Source organism: Piliocolobus tephrosceles, chromosome 9 (genome assembly GCF_002776525.5).
Source record: "Piliocolobus tephrosceles isolate RC106 chromosome 9, ASM277652v3, whole genome shotgun sequence".
In the NCBI taxonomy this organism is placed as follows: domain Eukaryota; kingdom Metazoa; phylum Chordata; class Mammalia; order Primates; family Cercopithecidae; genus Piliocolobus; species Piliocolobus tephrosceles.
Genome location: NC_045442.1, coordinates 84724742 through 84742444, shown reverse-complemented (window position 1 = coordinate 84742444; position 17703 = coordinate 84724742). Strand labels below are relative to the sequence as shown.

The 17703-nt window shown below is 37.4% G+C and overlaps 1 protein-coding gene across 15 annotated transcripts in view; it reads right to left on the bottom strand.

The window, feature by feature from the left end:
* Positions 1 to 17703, bottom strand: part of MAPK8 (mitogen-activated protein kinase 8) — a 135283-nt gene that overhangs the window by 16303 nt on the left and 101277 nt on the right. For all 15 annotated transcript variants that reach the window (XM_023230147.2, XM_023230140.2, XM_023230136.2 and 12 more), the window contains 3 exons: positions 12672 to 12730; positions 12445 to 12583; positions 2323 to 2488 (listed from right to left, as the gene is read on the bottom strand). In XM_023230147.2, the coding sequence (XP_023085915.1) occupies positions 2323 to 2488; positions 12445 to 12583; positions 12672 to 12730 (364 nt within the window). The remainder of the gene's footprint in view (positions 1 to 2322; positions 2489 to 12444; positions 12584 to 12671; positions 12731 to 17703) is intronic.

Sequence of the window (17703 nt, the reverse complement as noted above, 5' to 3'; positions counted from 1 at the left end):
TTATAAATTAGTGCCTCAGAGAAAAATTTTTTCTAAGGTTTTCCTTTTTGACAAAAATCTATTGGAATAACTCTTCTCTACAGATTTTAAAGAGAATGTTAAACTTTAAATATCCAGCATACAACTTATGTTGGTAACTTCCAGAAAAGCCTATTTTTAAACAAAAGTATTTTGAAAGCTGCAAGCATGAGAGAAGATATTATCTGGGCCAGTGAAGACTAGGAACATAAGTCTGATTCATGCATAACTCTAGTTTTAAGCTAACTGCTTAGTCGATTAAGCAGTTAAAAATATATTGACTACACTGCTTTCCAAAATGCTCTGAGTAGACTGTAATAAAAGGCACATAAAGCAAAGTTGTTAAAATGGATGGGAGGCTGGGTGTGGTGGATCACCTAAGGTCAGGAGTTCGAGACCAGCCTGGCCAACCTAATGAGACCCTGTCTCTACTAAAATACAAAAATTAGCCAGGCGTGGTGGCACGCGCCTGTAATCCTAGCTACTCAGTAGGCTGAGGCAGGGGAATGGCTTCAAGCCAGGAGGTGGAGGCTGCAGTGAACCAAGATGGCACGACTGCACTCTAGCCTGGGCAACAGAGCGAGACTCCATCTCAAAAAAAAAAAATAATAATAATAATAATAATAAATAAAATGAGTGTGAGGTGTCATTAAAAGGAGGAAGTACTTATGTTTAACCTTGCTGGCTAATGTAGTTATAGTCATTAAGCATTACATTTGACTCCATTTCCTAGGGTGGGAGTGGGAAGGCAAGAAAGTGATCTACGTAATTTTTAACTAAGAGAGGAACTACATGTCAGTTCTTTTTTTATTTTTATTTTTTTTTGAGACAGTCTTGCTTTGTCTCCCAGGCTGGAATACAGTGGTGCAATCTCGGCTTACTGTAACCTCCACCTCCCGGGTTCAAGTGATTCTCATGCCTCACCTCTGGAATAGCTGGGACCACCACACCTGAGTAATTTCTGTACTTTCAGTAGAGACAGGGTTTTGCCATGTTGCCCAAGCTGGTCTCGAACTCCTGGCCTCAGGTGATCCACAAGACTCGGCCTCCCAAAGTGCTGGGATTACAGGTGTAAGCGACCATACCCAGCCTCAATTCTTTATATGACAGTTTCTCTTAGTGCTAATTTCTGGCAGGAAGCTATCCTAAGATCATATTTATAGGACACTGACACATAACACCATATCTATGACAATCACAGCAAATGCAAAAGCAATCTTTGTGCTGGTGGGTCACCTGAAGTTATCAATTCTCGAAAAAAAAAAAAAAAAAAAAAACCCTTCAAATTTCAGGTAGAGAGTAAGTAAAAAGAACAGCATATTTACTTAAGTATAAAAAATTAATAGCAAATGTTTAAAGTATTTGTTTTTAATCAGTTCAGAAAATCAAGCTCAGCTTAATCGTATATTTTATTTAAAAAAATCTTAAAAGTTGACTTATTACAATTTCCTGATTCAAAATGAACTGCTATTCCAGATTCCTTGCCAGAAAAAATGTCTAGGTTTTATTCTTGGTAGTATTTTGGATGAAGTCATCACATTTTTAAAAATGATGGTTTATTTCCATAAAATCTCATGGTTATCAGCAGATCTATTCATCTCCTAAATTTCTAAGACTCAACAAAATTTCTTCCTAAATTAAATATAAGTAGGTATATCCATAAAAAATATTTAAATTCATGATCTACATGCCAGATAATTTTGTTCAACATTGATTCTTAGGTCAATTGATACAGTCGGATATACCCACACAAAATACTAAAAGTCATTTCCTTAAGGCTGGACACAAGGTTTTAATAAAACTTTACTGCTTCCTTCAAGAGGTCACCTTAATTATCCAGCAGCTTTGCAGAGGCCTTAACGTACCTCTTAAAGTTTATGATGAGTGCTACTGCTGTGATCTTTAGTTTCATGGGGTTGGAAATATGGGCAAATATCACTGATGTACACTAATAATAAACTGTCAGTACACTCTATACATCCCTGAGACCATGTTAGAAATGTTCACTTTCAAGTTATAGGCAAGCAAAGAGCATAAATTCTGTCTCAGGGCCATGGCAACAAATTCTTTACCCAATGGTAATAGTGATGGTATGTATCTGTATTTAAACAAATAAGGGCCCCAAGTCTTTTCCAAACATTTATGACAAAATTTATAGTTACCTGCAAACTTTAGATACACATTTCAAACAATAGTACATATTTAATTCAATGTTCTTCAGCTTAAGTATTTACATAAAAATTCTAATGAATAAAGAAAAAAAGCTAAATCAGAAAAATATTTCAAATAAATGTGTGTGCTGACCGTTTTCCTTGTAGCCCATGCCAAGGATGACCTCGGGTGCTCTGTAGTAGCGAGTCACTACATAAGGCGTCATCATAAAACTCGTTCCTGCAGTCCTGGCCAGACCAAAGTCAAGAATCTTCAAAGTGCAGTCAGATTTTACTACTATATTACTGGGCTTTAAGTCCTTCAGAAAATAAAAATTAAAAAATGACTGCCATGATACATATGAAAATCCTACAGTTCACAATAAAGTTATACTATCCCTTGCAAAACATTCATGTTAACTCTTCATTTTTCTCACTGTAATATTACTGCACTGATTCATCATTACAAGGCAAACCTGAGAAGTCAGCTTTATGGGATTTAAAATTTATGAATACATACAGTTATTAGAGAAGTTAGTAATGTTTTAATCGCTAGAAATTATGATTAGCTAGACATTTTTGGTTAAACAGAGGGGATTTGAAAAGACATTGCAAAGCTCACATAAAAAACTACTATAGTAAAAGAGTGATAAGTTAGCATTTATATTCATTTGCATAACACATTACCAATATTTTAAAAATCTCATTTTAAAGTCACAATAAGCTTTATACAGATGTTATAAGTCAACAATGAGCCATCCTGTCAATCAATAGCAAATGTTATTTGATCTTTTAGATTGGCAGATACCCAGTTCCAAAGGACCAGAATAGTCATTATCCATTTTTCCATCCCTGATTTCCCACCTGGAGTCACACAAATTTGCTATAAAATTTTTGTCTGTTTGTAGAAGTAGAACACCATTGTCCTGGTGCCACTAATTTATAAAATTGCTTGCTATAGATACTACTGAATAATTCAGAATTTTTCACCTGGCCTCTACTTTAACATATTCTGTGCTGTGCCCATCAAAAGTCAGGTAGCAGCATAAACACTCACAGCTTCATGTTCAATATACTATGCCTGTTAGCCTTGATGAATACTATTACAAGCCAAAGGACCAAAAAGGTAAGAAAGCATAAATCCACAACACAAATGCACTGTATTACCTGTACTGACATGCAGTATACATATTAAATATCACTGATTAATACAAAAAAGGAAAACAGCCTGCTTGAAAGACAACTACTACTTTTGTAATGTTAACATACAGAAAAGCATGTTGTCTTTAACATATTTCGACAGGCAATCATGGATGGGTTTAGAAGATATGTAATCTAGTGGTTTTATTAAATTAAATATACCAACAATTCAAAAGTCTTACTGAAACAGAAGAAAAACTTTTTCATTATTGGTATTCTGTAAGTATAATGTTGCTAATACTTCTAAAATACAGTACCTCAGCAAAGAAATACTGCATGTTCAAGAATAAATATTACAAGCTTTGATACCACTTCAATGTTTAGTGTGATGGTTGAAGGTTACTGGCTCTTTATACTAGCTGATTCCAATTTAGAAATAACATTCCAATTTTAAGTACTTTATTGTGAAAAAATTGAAAGCAAAGTAACAATTTTTAAAGACAGGTATTTTTGTTAAGCAAAATAATTGTCAAAAAAAGCCTCAAAGAATATTAACTGAAAGTCATCCATATATATCATTATGTACCTTACAGCTGTTAATTACGCTAACTATATCTAAGAATAGTAACTTAGAATTTATGTAGGCAGTGGAACTAACCCAACATTCTGTCTTCTTCCCCTACTTTTTCTAGCTTCCTCAGTTAGGCAAGGGCACATGGGTAGTTCTAATTCACGGGATGTGAGTGGAAGTAAAGAAGAGAAGGGCCAGTGCACAACTTCCTGTGGTCTCCTACCCTGCTTTGGTGATTAGGAACGTTCCAGAGGATTCTCTGGCAGCCTGGGTTGCTGATCATTTATGTAAATGTACAGTCCACAAACCCACTATGAGCTGCACCACACATTCAGCAAAGGAAATAAGCCTGAGTCGTGCTAAGCCACTGAGAATTAAGGGTTTATCTGTTACTTCGGTACAGGTGAGTCTATTCTAACACTGAAACTGGTGTCAGAAGTGGGGTGTTAACTATTATAAAAACATAAGATCCCGGCTTAGCAATTGAGCAGCAGGGAAACTCACATCAAAGGTTGGAAAGGTGATCTAGGTTATGTAGTAGCAAAACACTTCATGAAGCTGTCACCTGCACCCAGCCACTTGTACAATGAACCTGAAAGCTCTAGCACAGGGGCTGGCAAATTAAGGCGTGCATGCTTTGTAAAGAAAGTGTTGATACTGAAGCACGGTCATGCTCATTCAAGTACATATCACCTATGGCTGCTTTTGTGTCACAATGGCAGAGTCTTGTAGCTGTGACACAGACTATTAATTATTCACAAAGCCTAAAATATTTACTACAAGGCTTTGACAGAAAAAGTTTGTTGAACCCTGCTCTAGAAGAGACTGGACAGCAAAACTTCAGTAGTTTGTGTTAGTCGCTACTGGCTGCATTTAAAAGAAGTAGCCACATTTTAAAGCAGAAATAAAAGGGAACAGAGTCTAGAATTTCAGGGTCTTGCCATTTTGAAAAAGCTAAATGCTACCAGACCCCTGAAAGAAGGTATGGTAGATTGTTCTGCAAATATTCCTGCCCACCCTAGACTGTGTCCTCACCCTGCTGACAGGTTCAGTCACTTGCCTTATTTTGGTCAATGAAATATGGGGGAATGTGTTTGATTCAGCATAGCTCTTGCTCTTCTACCTTTCACCATGAGAAAAGGATGTCTCTGGTGGATGCTTCAGTTTAGATGCTGAAACCTGAATATGGGACAAGCCTGAACTTGACCCATGGTTTGGAGCAGTGTCATACAGCCAACCCTGCAGACCCAAGTAAACAATAAATATTGCTTTAAGCCACTGATATCCTGGATTGGTTTCTATGCATCATTTTCACATAATAATTCTGAAATCTTTTCAGGGAAAAAGTCCTGTAAAATCCTTCAATTGATAAAATTGCCTCAGTCTGCCAACAGAAGCTTGAACGCTTACAGGAAGACTGAAGACAGCCTCAATTAAGTGCAAGAATACAGGACCCATGAGTTAAAAAAGATGCTTTGAAAACAATTACAATCAGAAAGATAAGAAATCTCTGAAATTTCTGAAAGGGTTAGCTAACTGTCAGACGTAACGCCAAAGGTCTATGATCCTTCTATATTTCAAACAGGAGTTTTCAACTCACAGTAATTTTGCCCCAAAATAATATTTGGCAATGTCAGAAACATTTTTGATCGTCACAACTGGGGAGTGCTACTGGCATCTAGTGGGTAGAGGCCAGGAATGCTACTAAACATTCCACCATCAAAAGAAAGAACTGTTTGGTCCAAAATGTCAATAGTGGCAAGGCAAAGAAGGGTGGCCTTAAAATGACCCTTGGGCCCCAATCTTTTATAGATAAGAAGCAGGCTGAGAAAGGTGAGCAGCCCTCAAGGAAAATACATTCTTCAATACTCACTTTAGATATATTCATGAGGATAGCAAAAAAGATGACTCTCCCACAAGGTAGAGCCAGGTACTAGAGAACCACAGAGATCAGTCAGGGCTGATGAGGAATATTCCCCACACCCAGGGCAAGGGACGTTCACAATGTCTGTACAGAAGAATTTAATTACAACTAACCAATGACTGCATTTTTCAGTTTTCTAAATGGGATTGCTCACTGTGATAACACTGGCCCTGTCTGACCACTCTATCTACAGTATATGACAGGGGAGCAGTGGTTATAGGGGTGGCCATATAATTTGGTCATTCCAGTTCCTATGTTTCTGGACCAAGACGAACAATGTCTGGATTTGATAAGAATAGAACTTTGGGTTATTTCCCTTGAGGAGGGTGTGGAATAAAGGGAGCAAAGGAATATTTGCCAGCCAGAAGGACAGACTGTGGCAGAGGCTGGGGCTCACCACTATTCTGAAGTCTGCTCTCCCTACATTTCCCAGTTTCCTTACAAATTAGGCAAGTCCTATGGCTAGCTCTGTTAACGTACTCTAAGCAGAAGTGACGTATGTCACTTCCAAGCAAAGAAGAGCCATGCACATCACTTGGCTTTCTCTTTCCGACAAAGTGACCCACAACTATCTAGATGGTGGGACCTCATCAGCTTGGGTCTCAGAGAAGTAATCCTGACTTGCCCTGAACCTTTACCTAAGGGATGAAAGGCCAGGTTATTTTACCAAGTAAGTAACCTCAGACTAGCAGAAGTACTAGCCAAGGGTGGAGGTGAATCTAGAATAAGTAGTAGAGCAGAGATGAGTACCAATCGTGGCCTCAAGATCAGCTGCAAAAAACTTCAATGCATATCTCCACTCTAGATCTAGTTTCCCAAAGAACCCAAGCTAAGATAAAGGGAGATTCTTCACAATAGGTAACAGACCACAGTAAGTCTCATTAGCTCCACTTTATCACATTAAGAAATTTTCTACAGATGCACTTTATTTTTACTACTTTATGTACTGATACTAAAGGAGTTAGATTATCCCAATACTGCTGTGCTTGTGCCATTCTTTTATTTTCTACACTTTAAGCTTTTTGTATAGCAACTCTACTTCATGTATAATTGTATATCCTAATTGGATAGTATCTTTCACCTTTAAAATGTGAGACTATTCCCAGAGAGGAACGCTTCCTCTCTGAACCTACCATATTCAACTTTATCTCATTAAACAGAGTTACCTTTGTTTTGATGTTTGCATTTTCCTGGTATATGTCTACCAAACTCTCTGCCTTCAGCCTTTTGAAGTTAGCTACAAATGTTTGTGTTATGGAAACATGCAGTTGTTGTTGAGTCTTTGCATGCTGCCAAAATCTGACCTTTTTAAACTAAGGAACTAATCCCATTAACATACTACCATAAATATTGTTCTTTTGTAATTTTGTGTGTGTGTTTTTTTTATGGTTCTTGTTGTTTCCATTGTTTTCTATCTTCTACCATTTAGTCTGTTTTTCTGGTCCAGCCACCTGCTATCCTTGTTAATCTGGAACCTTTCTATTTGGAGGAGTGTGCCTTACTAAAATCAAATGAACTTCCACAATGTTGGATTACTGCCCCGGTCTAAGGACTCAGGAAACAAACAAACCAAACCTAAAAGTTTCACTCGTCTGCTCTACTTCACATAGTGTATGAGTAGCAGCTCAGGAAGATAAAATATTCTTCCATTTAAAGAGATTTTATTATGTTATTTAAATACTGCACTAGACAAATGATTAGAGCAGCTGTATATGTAATATACAAGGAATTCACTTAGAATGATAATTAAGGATAAGCCTGTAACAGGATTGTTCACTTAAAAAAAGCCTCAATAACTCAAAGACGCAATTGTCTTATACTATGAAAACTATCTCTGTATTTATTTTATTACATGAGTGAGGTTATTTGACGTAGATGACTCAGAAGGAAGATGTAATGACGCAGATGACTCAGAAGGAAGTGTAATTCCACTGAATTAAATAATTTTTAAAAATTCCAGGCTGGGCATGATGGCTCATGCCTGTGATCCCAGCACTTTGGGAGGTCGAGGCAGGTGGGTTGCTTGAAGCCAGGAATATAAGACCAGCCTAGGCAACAAGGCAAGACCTCGTCTCTACAAAAACATAAAAAATAAAAATTTGCTAGGCATGGTGGTACACGCCTGTAGTCTTAGCTACTTGGGAGGCTGAAGTGGGATGATCACTGAGCCCAGGAGGTAAAGGCTGCAGTGGGCCACGTTCATGCTACTGCATTCATGCCTGGGTGACAGAGAGAGACTCCGTCTCAAAAAAAAAAAAAAAAATTTCCTTTCAACCTATTGAACCCAGGAGTCAAGGCTGCAGTGAGCTATGATTATACCACTGCATTCTACCCTGAGTGACAGAGTAAGATTCTGTCTCTTAGAAAAAAAAAAAAAAATTCCTCTCAATACTTTTCAAAGAAAAGCTAGATTTAACTAAAATACAAAACATACCAACACAAAAAAATTTTACATAAATGTTCACGTCGGTATTATCCGTAATAGTCAGTGGTAACAACCCAAATTATAATCAAGTGATAAATGGATAAACAATTTATTCAGCGAAATATTTGTCAATAAAATGACATGAAGAACTGCCACACAATAAATACATGGATTAATCTTGAAAAGATTATGCTAGGTAAAATAAGCCAAGCACAAAATATCACATATAATTCTATGTATATGAAATGTCCAGAATAGACAAATATACAAAGACAGAAAGTAGATCAGTGTTTGCTTAGGGCCAGAGGTAAAAGGAACACAGAAGAATGGGAAATAAAGACGAGTGGATCTGGAGTTTCTTTTAGGGCAATGGAATTTTCTGAAGTTAAGTAATGAGCACACAATCTTCAAATATAATAAACACTGAGTTGTACACATTAAATGAATAAATTGCATGGCATGTCAATTATATCACAAGAAAAGCAGTTAAAAATCCCAGAAAACAAAAATATAAAAATATTGCTGAATATATATATAAAAAACAATTCTGGCAAATACTCAATTTTGGTAACTTGGTAATATTCAATTTCCAATTTGGAATGACTGGTAATAATAGCAGCTTATTTTGTATACTGCTTCACTTCAGAGCAAAAACAAACTTTACACTGCTCCATATAAATCAGTGAAATACAGTGATCCTAAGAATTTGATGAGAGGCAGTGATGTCAGCCAAAACAGCTCCACAGAAGCACCATAAAACATCAAAGTGTCAGAATAAATTTTTTCAGAATTCTGGAAATTATTCAAAGGTTTATGGCAATCAAGTGAACTCAGAACCAAGAAAAAGGCAACTTAAAAACAGGAAACCACCTCACACCCATTAGGACGGTTACTATGAAAAAAATAAAGTGTTGGTAAGAATGAGGAATAACTGAAACCCTTCTGTACTACTCGTGGGAATGTAAAATGGTAGAGCTGCTATGGAAAACAGTGTGGCAGTTTCTCAAAATGTTAAAAAGAATGACCATGTGATCTGGCAACTCCACTTCTGCCTATAGCCCAAATGAACTGAAAGCAGGGTCTCAAAGAGATATTTGGACAACTATGTTCATAGCAGCATTATTCACAACAGCTAAATGCAGAACCAACCCAAGTGCCACTGATGAATGGATAAGAAAGTATGGTATATACATAAATGGAATATTATTCAGCCTTAAAAAGGAAGAAAATTCTCACATATGCTGCAACATGGATAAACCTTAAGCACATTATGCTAAGTGAAATAAGCCAGCTGCAAGGAGGCAAATACTGCATGATTCTGTTTATATGAGTTATTTATAGTAGCCAAAATCATACAGACAGAAAATAGCATGATGGCTGTCGGGGGTTGCGGGGAGAGGAGAACAGGGAATTGTTGTCTAGTGGGTGTAGAGCTTCAGCTTCACAAGATGAAAAGAATTCTGGAGATGGATGGTGGTGATGGTTGCACATTATGAATGTATTTAATGTCACAGAACTGTGCATTTAATGGTTAAAATGGCACATTTTATATGTATTTACTACAATAAAAAGGTAGGGAAAAAACACTGGGAAATATTTCCAGCATTTTAACTAGTCTTTGGCTCTACCTGCCTCACTAACTAGGCAAGGATTTTGAAGAAAGCAGCCACATTTTCAGTGTGGGACCCTGGTCCTAGGCTAGACAGAGGCAATCCTTGAAAACATGGTTAAGGCAAGTAAATAGCCCAATGCTGCCTGGAACAAAACATTAAAGTGGAGGAGAAAACAAGATATGGCATACCATCAATATACCAACTTTGCATAATGGGTGTTCCAAAAGGAGAAGAAAGAGAAAAGGGAGCAGAAAAAATATTTGAAAAAATAATGACTGAAAATTTGCTAAATTTGATAAAAGATATGAATCTATTTTTTTTTAGCTTCCTTCCATCCTGACCAAAAGACATGAACCTACATATCCAAGCTACTGAATGAATTCTAAGAAGAATGAACATAAAGAGATCTGCACTAAGACACATTACAATCAAACTGTTAAAAGTCAAAGACAAAAAGCATCCTGAGAGCAGCAAGAGAGGTGCATTTGTCACTTATAAAAGATCCTCAACGAGCTTAACAGCTGATTTATCATTGGAAACCATCGAAAACAAACAGCAATGGATGATACATCTGAAGTGCTAAAAAGGCCGGGTGGGGTGGCTCACACCTGTAATCCCAGCACTTTGGGAGGCCAAGGTGGGCAGATCACTTGAGGTCAGGAGTTCGAGACCAGCCTGACCAACATGGTGAAACTCTGTCTCTATTAAAAATACAAAATATTAGCCAGGTGTGGAGGTGGGCCCCTGTAATCCCAGTTACTTGGGAGGCTGCGTCAGGAGAATTGCTTGAACCTGGGAGGTAGAGGTTGCAGTGAGCCGAGAATCAAGAAGACAAGAGAAGACAAGACAAGACAAATGGGAGGGGAGGGGAGGGGAGGGGAAGAGAGGAGAGGGTGGAGAAAGGAAGGAAGGGGAAGAGAGGGAGGGAGGGAGGGACAGAGGGAGGGAGGGACAGAGGGAGGGAGGGAGGGAGGGAGGGAGGGAAGGAGAGAAAAGAAAGAAAAGAAAAAAGAAAGGAAGGAAGGAAATGGTAAGACATCCTATGTTAGTGAACTGGAAGACTATCCTGACGATGGCAAAACTACCTAAGCAATCTACAGATGCAATGAAATCCTAATTAGAATTCTAATTGCCCTTTCTGCAGAAAAAGAATAATACTCAAATTCATATGGCATCACAAAGGGCTCTGAAAAGCCAAAACAATATTGAAAAAGAATAAAGCTGGAGAATTCATACTTCTCCATTTCAAGTTACTACAAAGCTAAAGTGATCAAAATAATGTGGTACTAGTATAATATATGGTCAGGCACATAGGAAATACGTGAAACAGAACTGATAGTCCAGAAATGAACCCATGTATCTATGACCATCTGTTTTTTGACAGGGGTGCCAAGACCATTCAATGGGGAAAGAATAGTCTCTAACAAATAGTGCTGGCACAACTAACTTGGTACATACAAAAGAATGAAGTTGGAATCTTACCTCATACCAGACAAAAAATTAACTCAAAATAGATCAAAGACCTACATGTGAGAGCTTAAACTATAAAACTCTTAGAAGAGAACATTAGACTAAATCCTCATGACCATGGGTTTGACAACGGATTCTTATACATGATATCAAAAGCACAAGTGATGAAAGAAACAATTGTATTTCATTAAAATGTAGCTTTTGTGCATTAAAGGAAATCATTAGCAAAGTGAACAGACACCCTACAGCATGGGAGAAAGTATTTACAAATTATATACCTGATAAAGATTTCACATATGAAATACATAAAGAAATGCTACAACAACAACAAAAAGACAAACACAATTTAAAAATGAGCAAAGGGCTTAAATATACATTTCTCCAAAGAAGATACACAAATGGCCACAGGCACATGAAAAATGCTCAACATTACTATTTGTTAGGGAGATGCAAAGTAAAATCACAAGAAACGCCACTTTATACCCATTAGGATGGCTAGAATTTAAAAAGTCAGATACCAAGTACTGACAAGGATGTGAGGAAACTGGAACCCGCATACACCGCTAGTGGGAATGTAAAATCTGTGCCGTTTGATGGTTCCTCAGAAAGTTAACTACAGAATTACCATATGACCCAGTACTTCCAGTCACAGGTATATCCCAAAGGACTGAAAACAGATATTCAAACAAATATTTGTGAGAGAATTTCATAGCACTATGTATAATAGCTGAAAGGTAGAAATAACCCAAATGTCCATCAACGGATGAATGGATAAACAAAATATGGTATATAGAATATTATTCAGTCATAAAAAGGAATGAACTATTGATACATGGTACAACATGGAGAAATCTTGAAAACATCACATGGTATTTCACATAAATGGAAACATAAAAGCAAATCTATAGGCACAGAAAGCAGACTGGTATCACACCAGGGCAAAGACGTACAACTGCTTAAGAAACATGGGGATTTTTTGGGGGATAATGAAAATATTTTAGAATTTAACATGGATGGTAGTTGTACAGCACTGTCAATGTACTAAAAATGCCACTTTAGAATGGTTACTTTTGTTACATGAATTTCACCTCAGTGAGAAAACAAAGAGTACAATGATAGTTTTTTCTACTAACCCGATGAATAATTCCAGCAGAGTGAAGGTGCTTGATTCCACACAGCATCTGATAGAGAAGGTAGGACATTCTTTCATGATCTAGCTCCATCTGAATCACTTGGCAAAGATTGGCATCCATGAGCTCCATGACTATGTAACTTTATGAGTGAAAAAAAGAGAATAGCTAAAGTGTCTAGCAGCAATCTAAGAAAAATGTATTAACAAAATTTTAATTATTACACTTACACATCTTGAAATTCTTCTAGGGATTTCTGTGGTGTGAAAACATTCAAAAGGCCAATTATCTATAATAAAAGTTGAGAGAAAAATTAGAAACTACTTTCTAATATTTTAATTTGAGAACTACAAATTCGTGGGTTAAAAAAACTACCATCAGTTTAAAATCTTTCTTTACATTCTAAGCTCAAGTAATTGCTTTTATTATATATATTGCAACTTTATGGGCAAGAGTTGGAGTAGGGGATGGATAGGTGGAAGCACAGAGATTCTGTAATCCATTTATCTGTAATTCCATTTATGAACCGTCAATTATCAAGCACTTACATTATACAAACCTCTACATAATTTAACAGCAAGTCTTAAATCCCTTCTACCAGCTCTTTTCCAATTCAGTATCTCTATATAATCTCAGCCCTTTCCTCCTTTGGTTTTTCATAATACTGCACTTGCCCAGTTTTCTTCATTCCCAGTCTATTTCACTGGATCATCCATAAGCATATCCCTTCTTTCCCACTACTATGTTTAATCTATTTCTTTTCACTTTTTGCATGGAAATCTCACAAATAAAATAACATTGAATTCATTTTCATTCCTACCCAAACCCCTTACTTTTCCAGTGTGCCCTCTCTTTTACAAAAGGCTCAGGGTGATTTTTGACTCCTTTTTCAGTATATGCACCATAATAAATACTCATAGAATGCTGTCCATTCTACTGTCAATCTGACCTTCAATCTCTTTTTTCCATTCCCTGTGCTATAAACAGGTTGAAGACTTTAACATCTAGACTGTTTATGCTGTAATTCCTTCTAACACTAGTGTTACAGATTGAATGCCGCCCCCCACGCACTCCACACAATTCATATGTCTAGCCTCCAATGTGATAGTATTTGGAAATGGGGCCTTTGGAAGGTACTAAGGGTTAGATTAGATCATGAGAGTGGGGCCCTCATAATGGAATTAGTGGCCTAAAACAAGGGAAGAGAAAGAGCAATTTTTCTCTCCCTCTCCTTGAGCACACACTGAAGAAAGGCAAGTGAGGACAAGGTGAAAAGTTGGCCACCTCCAAGTCAGGAAGCAGGCCCTCATCAAGAATCAAACTGGGCCGGGCGCGGTGGCTCAAGCCTGTAATCCCAGCACTTTGGGAGGCCGAGACGGGCGGATCACAAGGTCAGGAGATCGAGACCATCCTGGCTAACACGGTGAAACCCCGTCTCTACTAAAAAATACAAAAAAAAAAAAAGCTAGCCGGGCGAGGTGGCAGGCGCCTGTAGTCCCAGCTACTCGGGAGGCTGAGGCAGGAGAATGGCGTGAACCCGGGAGGCAGAGCTTGCAGTGAGCCGAGATCCGGCCACTGCACCCCAGCCTGGGCGACAGAGCGAGACTCCGTCTCAAAAAAAAAAAAAAGAATCAAACTGGCCAGCAACTTGATCTTGAACTTCCCAGCCTACAGAATTGTGAGAAATAAATCTCTGTTGTTTAAGACACCCAGTGTACAGTATTTTGTCACAGTGGCCTCAGCTGATTAAGGGTCATTAACAATGGTTTTCTACAAATTCAGCTACCACTTACTGCCTACAATATGGTAAAAGAAAGACCTGATCATATTACTAACCTCCTCATAAATTTAAAGCCAACAAATAAATTCTGAAACTCCCTTGCAGTGTATTCAAAAGCCTCCATGATATGCCATCAACTCACTTCATCTCCTGCTAAGTCCTATATTAAACTTCATACTTTGGCTATGCTAGTTTCAAGAACGTCATTTTAAAAATGTTTTGATGCTTTTAAACATACTATTCCCTACGCTTGTCATTTATCTACTGAACTTAATTACCTTCCAGGTGAACCTGTTTTGTAGATTCTGACAACCCCTAGTTCTTGAAAGAGTTGACTATTCTACTTTGTCCCCAGTTATCTTCTAATGTTGTTATGGTATTCAGCACACTGTAGTCTAGTCTCATTTTCACATCAGCTACATCCCTACCATAGAGAATTCTTATTAGAAAGAACCGTGTCTCAATCACTTTTACTGCCCTGTATATGGCAAGTTACATGACACACATATAAAAATGTTTGCTGACAATGATACTTAGGGAAGGGAATTTGTTTTTCAGGCATAAACTTTATAAGGGCAGAGCTGATGTTTTTCTTCTAAGCATTCAGCTTTACATAAGGTTTTTAAATATTTGTTCAGTGAATAAATTCGGAAAAACAATACACCAGAAAGGGTCAAACAAATTTAAGATAGGGAAATGATAATAAGGAAGCATCTGACTGCTCTAAATAAGTTCAAGTCTACCAACCACATGCAATGCACAATAGGAGACTTGGACAAATAGTAAATCTAGTCTCATTAATATCTGGAAAGCCCTAGAGTAGAAGAGAGGTATTAAAGATTAAAGGCATACAGAGACAGAAAGAAGATTAGTGGTTGTTTAGAACTGAGAAGGATGGGAGGTAGGGGAATGACAGCTAAAGGATAAAAGATTTCTTTCTGAGGTGATAAACTATTCTAGAACTGACTGCAGTGATGGTCCTACATATCACTGAATATATACACTAAAAACCATTGAATGGTACACTTCAAATGGGTGAACTGCATGATGCAGAAATTATATTTCAATAAAGCTGTTTTAAAAAAGATTCTAACAGATAGTTGTCCTATTTTTCAAAAAGGGAAATAAAGGAAATTATATCAGTTATAGACTGGACATCCAAGCAAAAGTCAATGATTGATTAGTGGTGGTATGTAACTACTTCAAAAGAAGTAACAATTACCAGGAGCAGGTAAAAAGTTCATTGAGAAATACTATTTCCTTCCATGAATAAAAACAACAAAGAACAATAGCAATAAATCAGAAAAATACAACTAGACATAGTATATGAAGAGTTCAAAACGGCATTTTAGAAAATGTTTCTAATAATAACATCCATGTGAATAAGATGATGAATTGGAAACAGCTGGATAACTGTGACAGACACATAATTTCTACATATGCTCAAAAGTTGCTAATCAATTAATTCAGCTATTACAAAGACATCCTGAGCAAAACTGGGAAGTGGAGCCCACAAGTGAAAAGGCAGAATGAGGAAGAAAAAAGCAATCACTAGTAGACCAGGAAGAGTAACCACATTTCACCTTTGAAATTTAATAGGGAGAAACAGGAAGTACTATACGTAATTCTCCATAATCAAAAGAAAAAATATAATGACTGGGTGAGATGGGACCTGCAAGGCAGGCCTGTAACAAAGAAAGACAACGGGAATCAGATAGGGACATAATTTCTAAACAGGGTTTTAATGTCTACAGTTAAGAGATGACATGCCTCAGCTCCTCTCAGAAGATCTGATCAAACATATAGTAGCGTGTGCTAGGTGGCTTACGCAGTACTGTGCGCTAGGTCACTTTCAAAGTGTGTTCAGAGACAAACAGCCAAGATTAAAAAAGAAACTCGAGACCATCTATGAAAAGAATGAGAAAAACCAGGGATGCTTAGACCAATGAAGAGACAATCTGTACAGAGGATGAAATAGTTTAAAAGGCAAAACACTACAAAAACATCCATCCATTGGGGAGTGGAATAATTCAGTTACCATTTCCAGTTTTCCCATGTTTAGCTTTACACTCACTCACTGAACAAATATATTCTGAGTACCTACTCTTGTCCATACTCTTCTAGGTGCCGAGAGTACTGCCTGGATAAACCTCTGCCACCCCTGCTAGAAGCCTAATCATGTGAGACATGCTTAGTCATACTCCATGCAGTTGAAGGAACCACCTTTCTTTGCAGTCACCCAGGCTTAAGAGGTAGGAGTAACTGAACTCCTCCCCAAGAAAAAACTAAGGCAATACCACCATTGCCATGGAACTGTGTTCACAGGCCACAAGGGGCACGAGCAGCTCTATCCATTGGCAGGACGCCACCAGCAAAACTGTGATGAGCAACACATCAGGTTCCCACTTGGAACAAGAATGGCTACCACAACTTCTTCCCTATCATTATCTAACTTTAACCTTTGTCTCTGGACTTTTTTTATGCCATTCTTCCTCTCTGAAGGCTCCTTTCCTTCAACAATCCAATTTTTACCCCATCTTTAAGAGTCAGCCTAGGTCTACTCCTCCCCAAAGCCCTCCCAGCTCATTAAAGCTCACAGAAATTGTCCCTCTTTTTAGATCTCAATATATAGGCCACTATCATCATTTGACAAACGTCCACTGCTTTGTGATGTTTGATACTTAACTTTCTGTATGTCTGTTTTGTATTCAAAACACCATTGTAAGCTGCCGAAATAAGGGGCCTAATCCTGAACTTGCACAAATTTTTTTCCCTTGGTAATGAACCCAATAACTCCAATACACAGAGGCTTGCATATATTTAGCTCTCAAAATGTGGTAAATTGTATTATGTGCAGTCAGAAAGTACTGCACTCATTATATTATATGAACTCTTTTGGATGAACACTACAAAATGTCTTTAGTCAGATACCTTCGGTTTAGGACTGCCTAAAAGTGTCCCTTACACAATTCACTCCTAGTTTATTTCCTCAACTGAATAAATCATTCCATTAGAACAACCACAAAAGTATGAATATGCTTAATGTAAGTTTAAAAAAGTGTAACTGTTTATTCTCAAAATGAGTACAAGTTACGTATCTTTACAAAGCTTCCTCTTTGCAATCATTAGAAAATGGAATTAGATACATGTTAATACCCTCTAGATATTTTCAAAAACTTTCTGCTAAACCCATTATCCTCATCATAAAGTGACCAGTGAATACTGCCATCACTTAAAGAGGTGGGAGTGGGGTAGGGAGAAGTGATATAAATTTTATATTCAATATGATTAGAGTGTCAAAGTATAATGGGAACAATTTCATCTCTGTGCTAATGCTACAGTTTTCTGAAATGTCAGCCTGACAGAGACAAAAAGCAGAAGATGAGATCAAACTGAATAAAATTCTTCTGAAACACTTATCTTTTTAAAACTGCTTTTGTAAACTAAGTGACAGGAAATCATATAATCTAAATTCTAGAAGT